This window comes from Balearica regulorum, chromosome 3 (genome assembly GCF_011004875.1).
Source record: "Balearica regulorum gibbericeps isolate bBalReg1 chromosome 3, bBalReg1.pri, whole genome shotgun sequence".
In the NCBI taxonomy this organism is placed as follows: Eukaryota; Metazoa; Chordata; class Aves; order Gruiformes; family Gruidae; genus Balearica; species Balearica regulorum.
In genome coordinates, this window is record NC_046186.1 from 63,446,748 (window position 1) to 63,470,663 (window position 23,916).

Sequence of the window (23,916 nt, forward strand, 5' to 3'; positions counted from 1 at the left end):
CCTGAGGAAAAGGACTTAAGAGGTGTTGGTGGATGAGAAACTCGACATGATCCGGCAATGCGTGCTCACAGCCCAGAAAGATAACCCTGTCCTGGGCTGCATCAAAGGAAGCGTGATCAGCAGGTCAAGGGAGATGATTCTGCCCTTCTACTCTGCTCTTGTGAGACCCCACCTGGAGTACGGCGTCCAGCTCTGGGGTCCTCAGCACAGGAAAGACATGGACCTCTTGGAGTGAGTCCAGAGGAGGGCAACAAAAATGATCAGAGGGCTGGAGCACCTCTCCTATGAGGACAGGCTGAGAGAGTTGGGGTTGTTCAGCCTGGAGAAAAGAAGGCTCCGGGGAGATCTTATTGCAGTCTTTCAATACCTAAAGGGGGGCTTATGAGAAAGATGGGGACAGAATTTTTAACAGAGCCTGTTGTGACAGGGCAAGGAGTAATGGTTTTAAGGTAAGAGAGGGTAGGTGCAGACTAGATATGAGAAAGACTTATTTTACGATGAGGGTGGTGAGACACTGGAAGAGGTTTCCCAGAGAGGTGGTAGATGCCCCATCCCTGGAAACATTCAAAGTCAGGCTGGATGGGGCTCTGAGCAACCTGATCTAGCTGAAGATGTCCCTGCTCACGGTTGGGGAGTTGGACTAGATGACTTTTAAAGGTCCCTTCCAACCCAAACCATTCTGTGATTCTATGAAAACAAGGCATCTAGAACTAAAGAGATTTCGTTTCCCCAACTCCCTTTTCTCTGCCACCCTGTTCTCCCACAGATCACCACTCTAATCCTAATAGTAAATGATCCTAAATATATTATTCTCTTACACTCTCTTAATCTTTTCCTCTCCAATTTGTAAATGAGGATATTTTCTTAATTCACACAAATGTTTTGAGAATATACAATATGATTTTTCACCTGTTGTGGAAAAGATGATGACTAAAAACAAACGCTAAGTAACACTCAAGAAAGCAAAAGCTTTCTTACTGCCTGACAGAGTTCCATGGTGAGGCAGTAATGTAAGCAGCAAGACAGGCACAGAAGCTGTTATTACTGGTGTGACAACATTATATTATGGCAAACTTCAATATACAAACCATTGATCATTACAGTATATTGGAAATTCCTACAAAATACCATATTTAAAACTTTCTCCAAGAGGAAGACATTTCATCCCTTGGAAAACTGGAAATCCTTTCCCATGCAGTACCACCGTGCTGCAGGATGCTTTCTATGGAATGGATTCATGCAGGCTCTCAGACTCAAGTGTCTCCACATCCAGAGTGGATTTTTCACTCTCCACTTCCTGTTTACATACCACAATTAACTTCCCAGTTTTCCTCTTTTCAACTTCTATAATCAGAATTACTTATTTTGGTACTTTCAGAATCTCACACGGTTACATCTCTGCTTTTATTTGACATTACTTCTAAATTTTTGTCTGCGTAGGAGTATTTGCATTGTATTAGTCCTTTTCCATTACATATATCTCAGGATACAATATAGTCCAAGCATGTTAGCCTACTGAAGAAAGCAACTCAAGAGTTATGATCTAAAATATTAAACCTAGGAAATGTTCAGACTGAAAACAAAATTAGCCTCTCATTATAGCACTAAGCAACATGGGACACTTCACAGGTCTCCCTTTCTCCCCTCGGTTTCAGAACCCACCTATGTAACCAGTACTGCAGCAGACTGATTGATTTTGACATCTTTTTCATAAGGCCCAAAGACAAGTTTCTCTCTTGATTGTAAGATCCCAAAGCAAAAATGTGAGCACTCGGGATTTTTGGCTACAGTTGCACAACCCAAGACCAGGGTCTTGCATCAAGGCTGGATACACAATCACATTTTTATCAAATTAGCAAAGCAAAGAACTTGGTTTATGCAGCCATGCTAGTTGCAGGAGGATAGATGGTACCTGCGCTTCTGCATAGTGGACAGACAATTCTGTATAAAGTCTATGCATAAGAACTTACCCTATCAAAATAATCTAAACCACTTGAAGGAGAAAGACAAGTTGATATCGAACTATTGCCTTAGGTCATACAATCACAACATTTCATATTTGACACTATGAAACCAGCTGCACTGTATCACCAAGTATAGCTTTAGACAAGCTCCAGTATGACAAGCTGCATACACTTTATAAGATAGACTCAATTTCCTAAATTCAAAAAATTAGTAGGTCATCATTGCTTTAGATGTAGCTATAGGAGAAAGGTGATTACATACAAATTATTCCACAGAAAACTAGTCACTACAGTTATTTGTACTTTTTGCACTGAGTAAAACTTTCTTTTATCAGAGTAATGAGAAATAAAACCAAATCTTAAAAACACCTTCCCCCCACCTCTCCCTTCTTCATGGGTTTAACTGCACTCCCTATTTTTCTCCCTCCTCCCCCCAGAGACACAGGGGGACGAGGAATGGGGGTTGTGGTCAGTTCATCACACGTTGTCTCTGCCGCTTCTTCATCCTCAGGGGGAGGACTCCTCGCACTCTTCCCCTGCTCCAGCATGGGGTCCCTCCTACAGAAGACAGTCCTTCACAAACTTCTCCAATGTAAGTCCTTCCCACGGGCTGCAGTTCTTTACCAACTGCTCCAGCATGGATCCCTTCTATGGGTGCAGACCTTCAGGAACAGACTGCTGCAGCGTGGGTTTCCCACAGGGTCACAAGTCCTGCCAGCAAAACAGCTCCAGCATGAGCTTCTCTCTCCAGAGGTCTGTAGGGCTTCCCATGGGGTCGCAGCTTCCTTTAGGCATCCACCTGCTCCAGCATGGGGTCCCCCACAGGCTACAGGCGGATATCTGCTCCATGGCCTGCAGGAGGACACCCTGCCTCACCATGATCTTCTCCATGGGCTGCAGGAGAATGTCTGCTCTGGCACCTCCTTCCCCTCCTTCTGCACTGACCTTGGTGTCTGCAGAGTTGTTCCTCTCACATCTTCTCACTCCTCTCTCTGGCTGCAATTGTTCCTGGTGGTTTTTTTTCCCATTCTTAACTATGTATTCCAGAAGCACTACCAGCTGAGCTCTGGCTCAGCCTTGGCCAGCAGCAGGTCCGTCTTGGAGCCGGCTGGCGTTGGCTCTGTCGGACACGTGGGAAGCTTCTGGCAGCTTCTCACAGAAGCCACCCTTGTAGCCTCCCCCCCCACCCCGCTACCAAAACCTTGCCATGCAAACCCAGTACAGTAACTCCCATGTTTTTTTATAGCTTTCCAAAATATAGTCAAAGACTGTCACATCAAGCCTATTAAAAGATAAAAATGTACTTTGAAAACAGGTTATTTGTAAGCTTCTGAATTCTACTTTGTATAGCTCGGTAATGATTTTCTTTCTAATCCCAGATGCTCAGACTGTCTTGTAGGCCAAAGTCGATGCCAGTCAGGATTCCAAAAAACTGGATGGATGCTGAGTGGTAGAATTCAAACTAACTACAGCATCTGAAAGAATCATGGTTATAGGCAGAAAAAGTAACTACTCTCTCAATTCCGAGTAGCTTTTATTTTAAATATCACTGCTTAAGGCTGCCAAATAGTTTTTATTTTGAGTTGTGCAAAGAAGAAGTCCTAGACACACTAGTGCAATAATGAGTGAAACATGGCTAGCCATCATGGCTTTAAGCTAAAACAGGGTAGATTTGAATTAGATATAAGGAAAAAAATTCTTCACTGTGAGGGTGGTGAAGCACTGGAACAGGTTGCCCAGAGAAGCTGTGGATGCCCCCTCCCTGGAAGTGTTCAAGGCCAGGTTGGATGGGGCTTTGGGCAACCTGTGGAGGGTGTCCCTGCCCATGGCAGGGGGGGTTGGAACTAGATGATCTTTGAGGTCCCTTCCAACTCAAACAATTCTATGATTCTATGATCATAACATTAGGCCTTGCTACTTTGTCAAGGGTGCAGTATTTGAACAGCCAGTACACTGCTCCATTTAAAGATTTACAGGTTTCAGTTATTACCATGTTTTGGAAATCTGAAAACACCCTGTGCCATGATAAACCAAGACTTGCCATTTCAGAGGAGAAACATCAGAATGGGTAGAGTGTATGATCTACTTACAGAGCATCTGTGATGAGATAATTCAGCTTTTTGCTGACCAGTTTTGGGGAAAGGGAGAGTTTATTGCTAGGTAACTGAACAGGAAGATGGGCAGATGAAATGTACAATTCCAGTACATGAAAAGAGATGCAGCAATAAGACGCTGACAGTCATTCCTCATGGCAACCAGATGACTAGTTTATTGAAAGCTTGATAACAGCTCAGAAAAATGTTAAGAAGCTTCATCTCTAACAGTCAATGACAATATGAATGACATTGAAAATACTTTTCAGTAAGCCTTTTCCACTAAGATTTTTCAAAATTATTGAACTGAAAATTTCAGTCAGAAGACAGAGCATATAGGATAGCATACTAGTACCTAGAACATTGCTAGTGCAGGCAGTTGAGAGTATAAACACATCAATTACATTAGCCAACATCTTCGGTAACAAAGTTCCAACTTGGTCTGAGTTATGTTGGACCACCATATCAAGAAAAAAAATATGTTTGGAGGAAGAGGGACTTCCTAACCAATTGCTGGCATCTTTGTATGAGAACTTGATGCAACTTCCAAAATTGATCTCAGTTTGCCAACATCTGTGCCCATCTGCCACATCACTGCTAGCTGCTAACATGGAGCCATTGATAAAGCAACTCTTTATTTCTTTGAAGTGACAGAACCATTAAGCACCTTGTATGTGTGCTGAGGTCACGTACTCAAGAAAACTTGACTGCCAGCACTTCAGGCACAAATGTCAAAAGAGCTTACCACAGTTGTTTGTTAGCAAAACAGCAGACATAAAAAAGCCTGGCAAAGACCAACATTTAGTCAAAATCAGAACTGCCAAGCCAGAAACTTCCTACTTGTCTTGCCAACAAGGACCATAAGAGTAAACTGAGTAAAATGTTACAGTTACATCAGTTTTCTGGGGAAAATTAAGAAATAAAACATATATTTTTTATAAGACATGTTAGAAGACACTCAATCTCACACAACTGTTGACAGGTTCATACTACCATGCATTCAAAGAACAACCTGAAAGCTTATTTGCTGAAGATTAACTCTGCATAATTTAGCTTTTAAACATTATTTTCAATCTTCTGGTCTGGAATCTTAGTGAATTATTTTTATATAACCGACTCTTTCGGAGTACTTACAGTCATTACAGGAATGTCTACATTTATTTCCTCTTTCAATATTATTAATTACACAATATTGGTCAGTCTGATTAAAATAATCACCCTTTTTTGCTCACAACTTCTTCTGGCTTTCTTCATGACTTAACAGGAAGAAAAAGCCTGGTAATTAGTTTTGCTAGAGCATCAGAAAAATAGTTTGTCAGAAGTGAGTAAACTCCATTTTCTGTAGACAATCCCATTAAGAGTACCCAGCAAAGGCAATCAATGCTAAAAGCAATTCATGACCTCTAATAATCCATTCACATTTTAAGTAAGATTCATTTATTATTACAAGGTCACACCTTGTAACAAGATTGAATCATAAAGACTGAATACCTACTCAAGAAATAGTTATTTTTATTAATGCTAGTCCACTGGTTGTAAAAACATGGTCCATGAATTAGCTTTGAGATCTGATAAAAGGTGACAACAAAAACTAGTTCATAGATACTATACTATCACCTTCTAATAGTGTCTGCACCAATGTCATACAAATATCTGGGGGTGAGAGTCGGGGGCACAAGCTGCAAAGACTAAGTTACAGGTGTTTTTAGAATCCAAACTGCTATGAATAATTTATAACACTGTGCTTTGGTCAGTGATATAAACTATGTACTTAGAAATCTGTATTACTATAAGCCCTCTGCAGTAAATTTATCAATGCAACAATAACATTAAAAGGGTCTGAAAAGTGTCAAAAGAACAAGGCTTCCTTAGCTGTTAATAAAAACAGATTTATTCTGCTCCCTTGACAACTCATCCTTATGTTGTCAATAATCCAGGAGACAACTGCAGAAGAAAAAAACCCTACTCTGATACTCATGGAGTTGGGGCAGGGGTTCATGTTTTGCTTTGTTTTTCAAGTTTATAAGTGGAAGCTTCCAAGACAATGCCAGTGCTTCAAACTAACCACAATATATTTAGCACAGACTTTACACAGAGACTATGAAAAGGAGCTAATCAAGTTCCAATTGTTAGGAAAGGAAACAGCAGAGCAAATGCCACTGTCCTACAGCAGAGAAGGAGAAATATGATGCAAATACCTTGGCAGTGCTTCCACAGTAGCCTGCAGGACAAAAGAAGAAAGGAGGCCATCACAGACTCCTTGAAGCAGGAGTCTTTAGACATGCAGATAACTTTACAATTTAAATTCTGCTTTCTTCCATATTCATTCATTGGCTGTGCTCCACATCTCATGCTCTTTTACAAATGGCTCCACTTCTTACCCATTCCTCCCACTTAAAGCTAAGTGCCTAATGCACAATTTCTACAGCAAAAGAGGCTTGTTCTCAATTGGTATTTCAGCAGCACCACCAACTAAGTGAGGTGAATTAAAAAACATCTTCACAAGATCAATGATTTATCTAAAAGGATTACCAACACGTCCTGAAGACTTAATTTTTTTCTGTGCCAAAAAATAGCAGGTCACTAAACTGGAACAAGCACGATATAAGCTATTTCAGGGTCCCTGAAGAGAAGCAGAGTGGCCAAGAACCATTTTGGAGCCAACCATCTTTCCTCAGAGACTGAGTAATCACTAGCCTATACAGGAATTACTCCAGTCTACAGAAGATGAAGCATTCTTCTCATCTTCTCCTTCCCTATGGAGCAGACACACATACAAAAGGTGTGGCAGTTGCTGAATAAATACCAGAGATACAAAATTCTGTATTTGCTCTTTTTTATAAACAAACATTTTAAACAGTCATTATTACAGCTGAAAAATCTCATCACTACTATCTATGACTAGCTGGCAGATCTTTTTCACTCAAGATTCCTTCCTTTTTATAAACTTCTATCCAAATTAATTTAATCCACAGAAGTCCCCATGAAAAACTCCAACTTAAAAGAACTGTAGTAGAAACAGCAGAGATGGAAGTGTCATGACACTGATAGGAATTTTGTGATCAAGTTCAGTTGTCACACCCAGAGTGACTGGGGTCACCTTAGCAGGGGGGGGGCAAGGGGTAAAGAAAAAAAAAAGGAAAAAATAAACCCCACCCACATTATGTTCCCTTTTATATATTGCAAATCTCTAACAGGACAGGAAGAGGATTTTGAAAGGCCCAGAAATTTATCATCTGGAGCTTATTGCATCCAAGAAGTTAAGAGACATCACCTTCATTCAGCAATGGCATTTAGCATATAAAGGGAATAATAACATCAGCTTCTCACCCTGTATTAAATGTGCTTAAGAGCCTAAGTAGATGCAACTGCTTGTTTTCCACTCAGTTATCAAACATGCACAAGATACTGTAAAATAAAGACCATGCTGTTCTCTTTATCCAAAAAATTATTTCCAGATCAGAACTACAAACACCGTGGAGATGAGGTGGGGATGTTGGCACTGCTTCAGCTTGCAAATTTTTTTCCTGAGGATGAACTATGGAATTTTTTGCCACAGATTAGGTGGCTGTCATAAGATTGGGTTCAAAAAGAGAATAAGCAGATCCAAGTAAGAAAAATCCATTAGCCATTCTTAATAGAAACAGCCTAATAAAAATGTAAAAAAAAAAATGGTGGGAAGCCACAGAACACTACATGTAATGACATTTTATGGACTGTATTCCCAGCACACATGCCCTGTCCTTCTGTATATCTTTAAGTATTCAGTGCTGGCTACTGTTATAGGTAGACACTGATCCAGATGTCTGTTTTCACGCTCTCACGAGACATCCCCCCCAACAGTTCCAAGTCAGGATAAAATTAGAACTACTGTTCAACCACTCTAATTTAGCTAAAGCATAAGGAGGACCGGTTTCTTCTCTACAACAGTTGTACCCTGGACACCTGTTAATAAAAGCTGCAGAGGAAGGCAAAGTTTAGCCGTGATTGTTTTCCCCATAAATTATTCTTAAACATATTACTTCATTTGAAGAACAAGCAATTACAGTTAAGATTTATTGATTTCATAATTCCACTTACAGAACTAAATTTAAAATAAACGAACCCCAAGAAAGTTCAGTATTCTATGAAGCGGATGTTTAAATAATCTGACTAGCTGATATTTCTGCACTATTCATAGTGAAAGGATTTGTTAAACTCAAAACGTGAGGTACTATCTTCTGAAAGTAATTCTGAGTCAAACAAGAAGCTGAGATGGTTGCTTCTGGAGAGTGACACTAAAACTGTTGTAAAAAATAGAAAAAAAAGAAGAAGAAAACTTGCTACAGGTGCATCAGTTTGAAAGAAGAGCTGCTGATGTACCTTGATGTACGAGGGCTTGGCTTACCATGGAACTTCAAATCCCATAGATTGTTTCTTTCCAGACACTGTCATTTTGGTAACTTTTGGCACAATTTCAGATTCCATTCTGGCTGACTGGGAATCCCTTGTTTTTCCTAGTAATAGACAAAAAGTAAGTTTGAACTTAAGGTTGTTAGTAACAGTTGTTTATAAAGTTTAACAAATTACATTACTTCAACCCAAAGATACCAGTCTGTGATGATGAATTCTCACACTTCGGTGTCTTGGTTATATTACATATTTATTCAAAATAATCTACAAACAGTTATATTTATTGTGTAAATCTCATCTGTATCTCCAAGCATTCACATGACACCTATATCAATCAAGAGCTTTACTCGCAGCAGTTCTGCAGAATGCCAGAAGCATTTCATGCAATGAGGATGAAGAAATGCTTTGCAGCTGCTCACTAGCTGATGAGGTTAATTCTTATTTAGAGTTTTTTCTTTTGCCTTTACATTGTTGAGCCTCTAGGCTGTTGTAAGGTAAAAAAATATGTCTACCTCAGGTACTGCTAGCAGCAGCACAAGCTATGTGTGAGCTACTGGGCCTTCCCTGAAACCTAGAAACAGACTTGTATTGCACTAAATTACAGTGAAGAAGCCAAGCAATACCCAAGCTAGTTATTTAGAAAGGTTATTTAGAAATAATTACCAGAGTTGAGTAACTTAACTTTAAAGGTATCAAATTTTACCATAACTTAAATGAAAACACAATTACAGTAAGGTTCATTCTGCGTTTTGTGAAACTAGAGTGCTATTAGTTTCTTGTCAAGCTGTAAAAAAAAAAAAAAAAAAAAAAAAAAAAATTACTCTGGGGAGTTTAAATAAAAGAATTAAACTAGCTCTTTTCTTTCCACAATTCCCTCTTTAATATGTTAGGATCCCTTCTCCTCTCAAGGTGAAAGATTTCCAGTTTTACAGCACGAGTGACAGCAGCTGTACCTTGTGTTCTGAAGGATGTTACACACACAGAAAACCAAAACAATAACCCAAATTCAGAATTAAACTGCAAGTTTTAAACAATCTTTGCCTACAGATGCATCTGAAAACCAGAAAAATGCCACTACTCTTCCAACACCAGACCAATTTGGATAGTCAGAGTCAAGTGAATACTTATTTAGAATAACAAGTTAATCTTTTAAGTATTTTAGATTACTACTGTAAGATGAACTGTAGGAGTAATTTGGTCCTACTCATTTAGGTTAACTCTTTATTGCATTCTAAAGTATGACGGCTACACCTTTAAAACCACAGGATCATACTGTTTTGCAGGTTATATATAAAGTTGCGGTCAAGGCTGCTGAAGATTTCAGGTAAGGAAACAGAATACCACAGACATGTCTATAATAGACAGCATACCAAAAAAGCTGTCGTGAAACTTTTTCTAAACAATCACACTATAGATTGAGACATTCTTATTTAAATGATGACTTGGTCTTCATCTCCTTCGTTTGTCTTATCTGCTGATATTGATTTTACTTATAGGTCACCTGGAGATCTCTGGAAAAATTAGTCTGTATGTGTATTATGAATAGTTGCATACCAAGTACACTGTAAATAAGGAAAAACAGTAAGAGAAATAAAGGCAACAACACATATCATGGTTTACAATAATAAAAAATTATGCAACTGACAAATAGTAAAGATTCAGAATATAAAATTCTCAGATCAGTGGACAAGGACTACGAGTTAAGCACAAAGATTTTGGTTCATCTTCATGTTCCTACATAGATTACCTACAGCATCTTTTTAAATAAGTAGTTAATTACTTGAGTTACAGTAAAAATTACATTAGTTTTGTTGCCAACTTGGTATGTTTTTTTTCACTTCAATTCTCACTGAACAATTTTCAAGCAGCCATCACCTTCAACTGCCAGTTAAACATGAATGCTTTACATGTCATTTGAAAGCTGAATTGCAGTTAATTATCAGAAAATACCATGTTTGAAATCTGGCTGCTAGGAACCAATAATCACAAAAAGCACAATGAAACTGAAATGAGATTAGTTGAAAGAAACTAAGATGACAATTCATATCCTATAACTTGCAATCTATTACTAGTATTTGCTACATATGATCCAAAATCAAAAGTCAAAGTTTTTACAAAATACATCATCAATTTAGAAATTAAGCTTCACTCTATACAAATACTGTTGGGATGTTTGACACTGATCTGAAGTTAAATGTGCAAGGATATAAGATACATTCAATGAATCAAGTATTTGACAGAGAAAACACAGAAATCTAAAACTAGAGATTAGTAAACACGAAAAGCTGAAAGAAGATACAAAATAAAATTGCAAGGAGCAGGAGAAAGTAATTGTCCCTTGACAGCACTGGCAGTTTGGGGGATGTTTTTATTTATTTTTATAAAGCACGAATACTTTAGCATAGGTGGAACGAGGAAGGAGACCAGGATCATGTAAAGACAAACCAAACCATAGAAGATGCCACCCTGGAATGGTGGCATTCAAATAGATGCAAAGACAATGCAAGAATTATTAGTAACACTACTGACAGAAGCGTCAAATATAATTTTATGACTTCAATGTTTTCATAACCAAATGCAATAAAATCAAGCAGCAATTTGAGCTAAGGACCAAGTCTGTCTTTTGTACACTGCAGGCACATTAGAGATTAATAATTATGGGCCTCATTACAAAGGACACAGGGCCAAGAAAGGAGAATTTACTATCTAATCTATAGGGCTTCGGAGAAAACTGCATGATAAATTCTTATCTGCTTTAGCAGGCAAAGCAAGAGCTATTTAGCACTTAACAGATCATATGTAAATCCTCAAAGTGCACCTTGGAACTAAAAGGAAGTCAATGCACAATGCTGATACAATTCTTAAAAGAAACACTTCTTAATCAACAAGCAGAGTATCCTATGGCAAGTGAAGTGCACTGCAAGCCTGGAAAAAGTATAGCAGCAGTAAACCAAATCTGATTAGGACAAGAGCAGCTGTGAGGAAAATCCACCTCTGAAGGGAAAGAATATAAAGGATATATAACTTTTGCCAAGAAAGGCTTCATAAATATTCTTCATGCCTACTGCCATTTAGACATTCTTAAACAGACACCTAAGTAATTCAATGACAAGACATTTCCTAAATAAAAACAAAGACAGGTACATCTTGCACAAACTTCTAAACAAGCCCCAATACCCCCTTGCTACATTCCACTGCTCTACCATTGCAACAAAGCAAAAATAAGAGCGGATCACATGCAAGTATATGCACCAATTGGCCTGTGGTGTCAAACTGCAGAGCAAGAGATGTTACTGAAGAGGACACTCCATAAAAATTCTGGCAATTCACTAACAACAGTAAGAAAATTAAAGAAATTTTCTTTCCATGAAAACAGAAAGTATACATTCATAAATTATAAAAATGTAAGGGCTTGTCAGCACGATAGTTCTCACAAATCAGAATGTTTAAAAAATAAAACTTCTAGCCTATTTTAAGCAAAGTAGTTTTCAGACAGATAGTTGGTATTCAGACTGCATTGACATGACAGTATCTAGACTAAAGCCTAGTGTAGCTATGAGGCAAACACTGACAAAACAAAACACGCGCTGATATACTTAGTCTCAGTATTAAGTTAAGATGAGCCTAACTCCAAAGGGAACATAGAGACACCTGCACTGACATTACTCCAGCACAACTACAGCAGTAGTGTCAAGTGTGATAACTTGACACTCAAAGCTCTCCTCCCTTTATTCTTCTTCTCTTTGCTTTTACCTTCCCTGTGACTGCCTTTCGGTCTTCTGACTGAAAAGCCTTTAGATTTGGTCAAAAAGTATTACTAATGAAACTTGCCATAACTTCAAAATTATTAAAAGTCCAACCCCAAAATCTCATGGTACAATAAAGTATTTGCAGACCAATACACAGGACAGAGAGACATACATGCAGGAAGCAAGTAAAACATAGGGACAAGTCTTTAAAAATGAAAACAGCCTCTCTGAGTGTTCAAGTTGGAATAGCAAAGTGTATGGATACAATCATATTCCTTTACCATAAGCAACTCCCTAGATTTTGGATTTCCTTTGTAAAAATGGTTGTAAGGATTACATGTAAAAGACTTACACAAATCAAAATACTATTTTGGTTTATCATACGTAACAGGATTGATAAGTTCTTTTTCCAGCTTTTGTTTGTTTGTATACTTACATTGAAAGTAACAGGAAGATAAAAATTGGTGTTTTTTCTAATTCTGTTGAAGGTTTGGAAGTTATGTTCCAGTACTTGGAAAAGTTGATTGTCAGTCCAGTCTGCTCCCAGGTAGTGTAGAGGCACATAAAAACAACAGGAGTCTACTAAACAACCACCATCTCAGATAAGGAATGTTGATAGCAAGCGACGCAGGGGTACTGGCATATTGGGAGAAATGCACACTAGCACACTGGGTATGTAACTCCGCACTGGCTTCATTCATATGGCCATACCTTTTCAACAATAGAAACAAAATGCCACTGTTTTCGATTCCTATACACAGAGACTTCTCCTCCCAATTTGTCTTTCCCTCATCAAATTGTACAACGGCACTAAAACTTTAAGCTCAACTATACCGTTGCACAGAGAAGCCTGCTTCTGATGAGATGAACCAGAATTTTTATTATGCCTGAATTCAGTTTGAAAAATAAGAAAGGAAGAATGTCAACATGTTAGGCATGTCTTGAGTCCGTGCTTTTTCAGATGGCAATCCCATTTAAATAAATCCATGTCTACTCGCCGCCAGTCACTCATCTGCAGTTAAAAAAATACCTTGGGGTTTTGGTTGTTTTGTGGGTTTTTTAAACGTTATTTCAGCAATTCTGTTTCAGTATCTTTCTTAACAGCCACATTGCTACAACTGGGAGGGCAGTAAAGCACCAAGAGGATAGGCCAGGAAAAAAAAGCCTATCAAAAGAAGGTGCACACACGAAACTGCTATTAGCAGTGTATCAACACTGGTAAAGGAATGCACCTCCAAGGGAATTACGTGCTAATTAAATGTGGCCAGATGCAGCTTCTTTTTCTTTAAAGCTTTAAGTTATTTACATGCTTTTCAAATTTTCACTTTAGTTTATATTGATTCTTCTATTTTCAGAAGTGGTATGAGCACTTAAAGAAGGAGGCTGCATAGTATTTCAATTTTGAAGGGGGTTGGGGAATCTAGATGCTATTGACACCTAATAGACAGAATTAATCTACTTAAGCAGGTCCTCCTAGCGCTGCCTAAACCAGCACTGCCATGGAAAAATATAACGTGACACCATACCTTCTGATCTAGAAGATACGGTTTGCATCCTTTACTGTACTACAGACTTTCTATATAACCACAAGCAAGCCACTTACACCTTTGTCTACCAATTATACAGCAACAGCCACCAACTGCATAAAAGAAAGACAGTGCCCTGGTTTTGTGCAGCATGTCATGAGCTCCTTCCAAGTCTGTTTTGTGACTCACTGATTAAAAAAAAAAAAAAATTTTTTTTTTTGCATACACTACTGGCAGTGCAACTATTGACTGTATTAGTAATAGAAGCACAGACAAGACACAGTTCTGTCTAAAAAACAGATTTAGTAACTGAGGCCTCTAACAAGATAACATTTCCCTTCCCATATGCTGTGCTATAATTTAAAACTATTTTTAAGGCCCTACAATTGTGAAAATATTCCAAATATGGACTACACGACACAACCAGATGCAGAGATGCCAGCCAGATTACATACAATTTCATGCTCAGAAACATGTATCACCTATTTGCCCACATGTATGTGGGTTTATATTAACTTCTAATACATCCATTCATCATTGTAATCAGCTGTTTCAAAATGTTGACTGTAACATATCCCAGATGACAAATTTCAAACTGTTTATATCCTTCTGTTTGTTTGCGAGCTCCTTCCCTTTTAATCAAACCTTCCCCTTTAATCAAACCTTAAAATAGTAGAATTGTATTTTTCTCCCTTCAAATTTCATAGCACATAGGAAAAAGAATCACATAAGGCAATATAAAAAATTATGAAATTAAAGAGATACACTACTGAAAATATATTTTTTCAATAATTCAACTCAATTATTTTGACACTCAAATTCTATAAAATGGTGCACATGGCAACAACCTGCAGCACAGTTTAGTTAAGCCAGCCACAGAGCACACTGGATCTTCAGTGGCAGTGGTACTTGGTATGATCAAAATATTACGGTGCTGGGAATAATATAAGTAGTCTGGGACACACAACCATGTCCTACCAGTACATAACACAATCACTGAACTTAGAACAGATTTCCTAAATTTACACAGTTCCCTAACCTTTAAAACATTCTGCCTGCATATAATTTGCCATGCACTCACCCCTATAGCCCAGCATTTAAATTTGTTTGCATGTAACAGATCAGTGACAAAGTCTGCTGCACATGCGAGAAGTGAGTTCAACATTCAGGAATCCTTTCTTATGTAAATATGTAAAGCAATACATGATAATTAGGAAAGGAAAAATTAAATTATTTAGAAAAGTCTCTCTCATTCTTCTGTGATCCTAGAAACATCAGTAGCCCTCCAAGGAACACCTCTGATAGCAAAGAGACCACCTAGCTCTAAAAAAAAGTCACATCTGAAAACATTTCAAAATAAAATGTTACTCTAGTATTTAAATTATACCCCTTCAAAATACTCCTTTTTTTAGGAAAATGCATGACATTATACTGCTATGAACCACAATATACAAATGGATGCTACCAAACATCCACAGCACTTACAAAAATAACACAACAGTCCAAAATAATAGAAAAGGCAAATTGCTAAGTCACCTCCCAGTGCTGAGAGACAGCCATTCTAAAGATACTACCGAAAACAATTCTCCAAACAAGAACATTGAACTTTTTCTTTTTAAATAAAGGTTATTTCCTAATAGAAACCACAGTCAGGGGTTTTCCAGGTAACTTCGTCTTGTTGTTATAACTATTACACTTGCTGCAAAGTTTCAGACGGTGAACATGACTTTTTTTTTTTTTCCATGAAACTGGGAGTAGGCATTTTCACTGAAAAATGCTCAAAATAAAAATGTCTTCTTGCACCTGACTACAAGAATTTTTTGTTTTGTTTTTAAGGTCTGATACAGAAGGAGGGATACTCAGGAATATCACTCAGTAGCCTGCTGTATCTCCAACATGGGCCAGTTCTCTGTGGCCCACAACACAAACAGCACAACTTGCTACCCCAAGACTAAAGTTCCAGAAACAGTTTTAATAACTTAAGTTGTTGGCTTAAGTTTGAACAACTAAATCCCCAAAGTACTTCATCAACATTCAACATGTAGCTGCTGTGGCTATTTTTGATGAGGCTAGACTCGGCTGTGTCACCTGAGAGCAAATCCTACCTTTCCTGTGGTCTCTGTAGTTTCCTAACACATCAGTAAACTGGAGGCATCAATCTGCCTGGGATAATCATAAAGTAAACAAAACTGGGGGGCAAGAGAAAAAAAAAATGTATAGTGAGCACCGGCAAGCAGCAAGACAAGCAGATTATCAAGGACAGAAAAATTCGACCATATTAGTTAACAACCTAACTTGGGGAAAAACTGCATGTAAGGATGGGGAGAAAACAAGAGGCCGCACACTCAGTGACAAGTTACATGCAGAGCTAAACATGAACAAAGGAAGCGGAAGAGGATCAGAACTGAAAATGAACACAAACTATGGGTGGAAAAAAGTGAACGTGGAAAAGAATCACGGCCAATGACTGGAAAATAGGTGGGAAACTGGGAATGGTTAGGTAAGGGGTTTGCAATGATAAAGTGGAAATAATGGAACTGCAATGAAAAACTTGGAATGACATGAGGAAATGCTGTGCTTAGGGTACAAACAGGAATTAAACAAAAAAATCCGAACGTGACAAAACAAATTAGAGGATGAGAAGGACACAGACACGGACATTAGACCAGGTGGAAGTGGATAGGGTGGAATGTGTTATAACAAGACAATAACACATTTTCTTTCCTGCCTGGAACTTCGCCAAAATTTATGGAGTCTCACCATTTCTCTTGCCATCAACACCTCCTCACCGACTGAAGCCAAATGATACAGAATACAGTAGTCCAGTACTGCTGCAGGCCATTAGGACTTACTCAACTCCATGTGTTCAAATAGTCAAACAGCACAAAACTAATGTTACCTACTAAAGATATTTTTTCTTTCTGACTCTTTATTGCAATCATTCCATTGAACGGTGTTCATTTAATTTAGAGTATCTGATGTCCCACAGAAACCCAATGTCTCAGAGAACAGTATAATACATATTTTTATATAAAACTTATTACTGACCTCTAAACCCCTGAATGTTCACAGTTGTAATAGCAAATTAAACTTGCATGTCTCAATACCTGGATGTTTAATACGACACTCCAATCAGCATCTCTAAGAAGTTATGTTTAAGCAACACATGTCAACAAAGGAATGCATACTTCAGTTCTATATGCAGACCATTGGTATGGTCTTTCCAAAAACCCAGATAATTGGTCTGGTTTACATTCACAGTTAACATATTAGTTAATATATTATATTATTTACTCACTGGAGTAAAACTCTCAAGATTTCCAGTTTCACTAAGCCAACACCTCCCGTGTAAAAGAACGGAGATCTGCTACACAGAAAGGCGGACTGGGCGGGGGGTGGGGTGGGGGGGGGTGGTGGTGTCTCTTTTCTTCTAGAGATTACACAAACATCAGCTGCCTCCTTTTGATGTTTCTGATACGTAAACATGTAAAGGTCCAATAGGAATTCACAACAATCAAAACAGCAACTTTCTCATCCGTCAAGTTTTTTAAAAGAATGTCCCTGCGGTATTTCTCATGCCTACAGCTTACAGTTAAATGGACTAAAATCCAGTCCTTCACATAATCATAACTCCGTACAACTCATCCTGTAACTACTGAAACCTTATTTGTGGGAGGTGTATTGCTTTGCACTCTAGCAATGCCAACGATGCCCCTGCTCAGTCCGTAACTGAGCCTACGATCTGCTGTAAGAATAATTTATTAGAGATTTGCAGTTGTTCTATAACAGCACCTTTACTCTCCCACACATCCACAACCGTAAGTCGTTGGTGGTGTTTTCTAATTCAACGAATTTTTCTTAAATGACTGTGAATTGTCTTTCACTGAGATTTAGAAAAAGCTCAGTCTGATATTTCTGAAGTGCAACTTCCTACCATAAATGGTCACATAAAAAGCAGAGTCAGCACTATGGGCAGGATAACCCTAAAAAGATATCCCCTTTAGCCAGTCACTTAACTGAACAGAATACACAGAGTCCATGCAAATTACCAGAATTTCTGTTAAAACCTTAGCCCCAAATGAGTATGTAAAACTGAAAGTACAATATGTACATTCTATTACAATTATATTGAATTTCCAAAAATAACAGACAGTAATTTCAGGTTTAATTCTTAACTAATATTATAATGCCAGAGGATGGTGCTATTTGCCTGCACATCATCCAGGTAATTCAGAAACAACATCATGTCTTTTACATGTTGATGTTATCTACACAAGTACGTTCCTGTTGATTGTATTGCAGGAGTGCAAGGCATTTTACAAAAGAAAGCTTTCCTCATCCACAACTATTTAGGCACCAAAATTACTTCAGCATGAAAGTTTAAATATAAGAAGAACAGTGAACAAGAAAAGCATACCGGCAAACTGATAGTATATAAAAAATAAAATCATCTTACATCTATTCAACTCTTCCACAACCATTCTGCAAACTTTCTCCAGAAACTCAATGAGGTGGCCTTTTAAAGTTGCAGAAGAAAAAATGTATTTACTAGTCTTGCACAATTAAGTACGCTGAAGCTGCAAGTATTTTCAGCATTTATAAGTTCCAGAAAATTGTATTTTGCAAATGCTTAGTGTAGCAAGAATTTCAAGGTAAGATTAACTAAAACCTTATTTAATTTAATTTAGGTTCTCTAAATTCTCAACTCTCCCACTCTGCTGGTGACATTACCATCACACTAGACCCTGATAAGGCCAGAGAGCTGACTTACCTGTGGGAGAATGAATTGATTTTTTTCTTTAAAAGTCAGTCAAATTTTTAAGTTTTTACTTGTCCACGCTTTCACTTTTTTATTTCTCTGCAAAGTTCACCCTGTATAAGAAAAATATATTTATCTGATGCCCCTTCATGACTTCAGGGATGGCAGTGCAGACTGCAATGTCGCTGCATAGGGCACACTGCAGAGTAGAAGGTTTGTGGCTTCAGAGGACCAAAAGAATAACCTAATCAGATACCAAGAATTTATTAGCTATTGAAAAAAGCAGTTTAGGGACTTACATAAGACGTGATTTCAATGAATCAGAAATGTTCAACAGATTTGAGTACTGTTTAAAAGAAAAAAAAATCCAAGGTCCAGCAGTACAGCAATTATTGAAAACACTACATACACACACACGCTCCTTACTGTAAATTGAAACACAAATATATTTAATAACAAAAAATAGAAATTGTTCATGAGTACAATGGAGACAGAATCATTGACTGACACTGACTTTTGCACTTCTGCTTGCAAGGTTATGGTAATTAAATAGCAAATCCTCAGAGATGTCCTTTTTAGTTTGTGGGGGGTTTTCCTTAAAAAGACAAAAGATAAACATACTCTAGTTACATATTTTACAAAAAGTCAGCCAAAGACTCCAATTTGGAAAGCTTTACCTATAATGAAGATGAAAGGAAATGACAGAGTGCATTAGAATTTCATTAAAGGTAAAGACAGTAGGAATGGTGGCATGGGATTGCCAACAGAAACGGGACTGAAAAGATGGAAGCTGTGGAACAGGTCATATTTCAAGGGGTTTTACTTTGCATCATGACAAAACTGACTTCTTGATCATCCTCACCATGCCCACCACCTCCTACTCAATAGAAATGGAGACATCTTCCCAAGCTAGTAGTTAGGGCGCTTCTCTGGGATCTGGTAATACTAGGTACAAACTCCTTACTATAACGGACAGAATCTGCAGATGATATGTGTATCATCCACAGTAAACATTCAGACTCTTGACAGTTTGGGGGGGGCTTTTTTGCACTTTGGCAAGCTATAACTTCCAATTAAAAATTATTACACTACAGACTATTAATCAGCTTTGGGTGTAAGCCTCAGTTGAAAAACAACCATCTTTGTGTGGTATGTTCAGTATTGTTCATATACGGCACTCAAAGCAGACCAATCTCGCATTTTTGGTATAAATACTTAAGTGCTAGTTAAATTCTACAGACTTGAATGCAACAAGAACTGCTTCAGGACATTGCTCTGCTTCCATTAAGGCAGAAAATTGCTACTGAAGAAAAAGATACTAAGGTACAAAGATGAATAAAGAACTTTTTCTACCTGAACCATAAATATTCTTATAAAAAACAGCATAGCAAAGAGTACAGCAACTCTCTATATTGAAAACTACAATTAAATACAAGAACAGAAAGTCGTTGCTGACAAAAAAACCCCTATAATATGGTGAAAACTATTGAGCTATTCTAAATCCTAAAATAAAGATCATTAGAAGATATTATTTTGACCAAACAAATTAGACATAGTCACTTTCCGAATTGGCGGGTGTTTCTTAACCATGAGCAATTTTAATAAATTGAGAAAACTGACAAGAAAAAAGCTGACAGCATTCACCAGAATGGAAATAATGATGCTGGAAGGAAGGCTCCAATGAAGATGAAACCAGTGAAACACAAGACTGACATTCTACAAGCTTGCCTGCTTTGCAGAAATGATTGTGTTCTATGCAAGGCCTCCAGCTCAGAGAATAAGCAACGCCTTTTACTCTGGGAGGAAAAAAGCTTCCAAAGGAACAAGAATAAGCAGTGAAATAGGAACTAGCATGTTACACATAACAGGTGCTCTCACTTTTTAAGGCAGTCTAGCAGAACAGTGTCTGCTGGGTGCCCCTAAGACAATGGGAATTTTTTTCAGAGCAAGTGTTTGTAGCTGTGCACAAGGATGCCTTAAGATAAGTAGCTAGCTATTGTAAATAAAATTTTTAAAGAAAAAAACAAGATGTCTGCTCACATGAATTAATAATACAGCTGATAGAATGAGGCAAAAAGTACCTCTGACAGCTGATGAGCCCAAAATATAGAACTTCCAGACCTAGCAGCTGATAAGCCCCTGATTACAAAAGAGCTAGGACAGAGTAGGAGATAGGATATTTTACAGGGGTTTACAGAACAGCATAGCTCAAAGGTACTGTAACTTGAAAATCCTGCCTCTTTTGCTATTCCAACCAGTCTCTTAATATCCAAAACTTAAGAAGCTACTGGAAATGTATAACCTTGTAAAAAGTTAAATAATACATTAATTGAGTTTATTTTAAAAAGCTGTGAATCGTAAACAGTTTAATACATACATTTAAAAGCCACTTGCACAATTACTTTGAAGAGAAAAAAATGTTAAAAATGTTCACATTTTTACCATTTTTAATGCATGACAAAGAATAAATGTTAAGAAAGGACAAGTTGGAAACAAAAGGCATTAAAAATGCATTGTTCTCCTTTGCACATGTAAATTAGGTAAAGTTAAACATTTCACACAATCTGTTCAAAGGAAATTTGCTGAGTGAATATACACCTTTTATAGTACTCGTTTTACTAGGACTAAATATAAAATAACAAAGCAAAACACATACACTTATCAAAACCAAACAAAATAATTAACAAGGTGCTATTTTTCCTTTGTTTTCCATCCAAATTAGAGACTAATATTGATCAAGCACCTGCTCTTCCCCTCCTTAACTGTTCCAAGATTTCAGACTGAAGGGTGGTGTTTATGCCATTAGTTAAATTTTCCATTATTCCTCAACTACAACATATTAAGTAGCTTTTTTAAAAAAAATTAACTGCAAGATCACAAGTCTTCAATAAAAATTTCAGAAATGCTACCTAAAATTTTAACACATTTTCTTACATCCAATTCAGCCTAAGGTAATTAAAGAGAAATGAGATTTATAAATTATTTCTATGTAGATGGGACAGTTTAAGTATTCTGTAGACATTCAACATCAATTTTAAAAAGATAACACCAGGAGAAAACACTTAAGATTTCCTCCTTCTAGCTGAATTTTGTTTTCAGTGTGTTCTTACATCATGAAACCAAAGCCTGTAGGTACACCATCAAACAAGACCCTTCTACAACATGTTCACAACCTACCAATTCAATACTAAAGATTACATTTTACAGTGTGCTATTATTTTGCAGTGTGTTCTCCATATTTTTTATATTAGATACCACTTACAATCAGAACACCTTCCCATCATCATCCAGAGTCTTACTCTTCTCCTTAAGGCTATTTTCCACTCATGGTGGAACATCTGAAGAGAAACAAAGGGAAATGAGGCTTAAAGTCTAGTCACGTTCCTATCTACCAGTTTTTGGTACTACGTCCATAACAATGGAGATTATGAAGATGTGTTATTCCACGTGTGACTGCTCTCTACTGGAAGAGACTTTGACTGGTCACAATTATTCTAGAGAACCAGCATTTTATTCTACCTTACTACTGGGATTCAAAGTTCAGCTTTTCTGCTATACCTAGGTCTTGCTGCTATGCTTTCCAGATACTCGTGTGCTGTAAAGGACTTTTTTCTGTGTGTACCTCCTAAACTTGAGCAACTCCTGCCATCTGGAAAAAACCTGTTTTGTCCTCAGTGCTACACAGAGGAAAGTTCAATAGATCACACACAAACCTACTCAACAGCAGCTGTCTTTTGGTAAAGACAAATAATAACTAAATACATCAATAGAAGAGGATGACTACATTCTTCTCCAAGCACAGCTTGAGATGCAAGCTGTTGGATAAAGCAGTTTGAAACTACTAAGGTGTACTTTACTGCCACATAATTTTCTTCCAGTTCATTTCTGTCAAATCTTCTATTTGTCTTCCCTGTAATATCAACAGGCTTCAACATCTACTTTTGCTGCTTCCTTTAATTCCAATTGAAGGTACCCTGCTCGTTTCCTAAATAAATAGACTTAGTGTGCCACACTGCTGTCTTGCCCTGTTCATATATAGAGTACATTTGATGAAGGGCAGAAATGCAGAGGAAGCAATGGTTATTAAAAAATACGAAGAAAAGCTTTAGTGTTCTTTGTTATTTAAATGTGTCAGTAGCAACACATTTAAAGACAAAGAATCTTGGAAACCTAGGTGTGAAACTGCTGAAGATCTCTGAATCTAACTTGCAAAACAAACTCAAGCTGGATCAATGCAGTAAGCTGATCAACTGTACTGAATTTATCTACAGTCCAGAACTTCCCCAGTATTAAAAACAAAGTATTAGCAGAAAAAAAAAAGGCAAACAAGGTCACCCATCTGTTACTACAATTTGAGAGAGAAAGCTTAAGCTATCTGAAAAGCCACAAAGACAATTTTCCTGGATCACCTCTGTATACCACACTGTTTGTACAAACACTTATTTTGCAGTGTGCTCTCCCTATTTTTTATATTAGGCACCACTTACAATCAGAACATCTTCACATCATCATCCAGAATCTTACTCTTTTCCTTAAGGCTATTTTCCACTCATGGTGAAAAATCAGAAGAGAAACTATTATACAGTAGAAAGACGTCATTCCATAAGAAACACGTTATGAGTGCTACCTGTAACAATGGACATTATTAGAGATTTAGTGAATCTAATATTAATTAGATGATTAAGCTGCCAGTAGGGCTTTCAGTAGCTAACTGATATAAAATCCTACTATTAAGCTCTAATTGTATTTATCAGGGAAACAGTTGCAAGGAGAAGTGCAGATAGTGGTTAAGCTGAAGCAAGCAACATAAAAGCAAGCTACTGGGCATACATAACAACATACATTTGAGAAGCACAAAATACATTAAAAAAATAAATCTGTTCTGCATTAAAAATTACGAAAAGTGTCTAAAAATTGCCACACCCTTCAGTGTAAGGAATGTATTCACTTACATAGTTCAGTTTTCCCTTTTTAATCGCAGCATGTTTTACATTATCTGCATTACTTATCTACACTTGCATTATTTATGCACATTATTACTCTGAAAATTTCTTTATTCCACATTTTCCTATGAACTCCTCTGGCACCAGCCAAACATATCTGAATTCCAGAGTTAGCAAAGATGAACTTGGTTAATTAAGTCTAGAAAAAATGGAGACTGAACATCACCATAATCTGAATAAGGGAGACCTATATTTGGAAAATAACCACCTATGTATAGATGTGATATGAAACATAGCACTGCAGGCTCTATTCCTCATTGCCGAAATCAGAGACATGAACTTATTTATAAAAAGCTGCATATCTGAGTTTAGAAGAAAAACTGAATATAGTAAAATATAACCTGTAGTTTTAAATAAGTTTTGCAAATTTATCAGATGCAAATGAATGCCAGGAAAAGTTCATTTGCCAATCTGAAGCACTGCATTTCAC

The 23,916-nt window shown here is 37.4% G+C and overlaps 1 protein-coding gene across 5 annotated transcripts in view; it reads right to left on the reverse strand.

The window, feature by feature from the left end:
* The window catches only part of HBS1L (HBS1 like translational GTPase), a 62,636-nt gene that overhangs the window by 18,940 nt on the left and 19,780 nt on the right, over positions 1-23,916 (reverse strand). For all 5 annotated transcript variants that reach the window (XM_075748153.1, XM_075748151.1, XM_075748152.1 and 2 more), the window contains one exon: positions 8,445-8,553. In XM_075748153.1, coding sequence (XP_075604268.1) covers positions 8,445-8,553 — 109 coding nt within the window. The remainder of the gene's footprint in view (positions 1-8,444; positions 8,554-23,916) is intronic.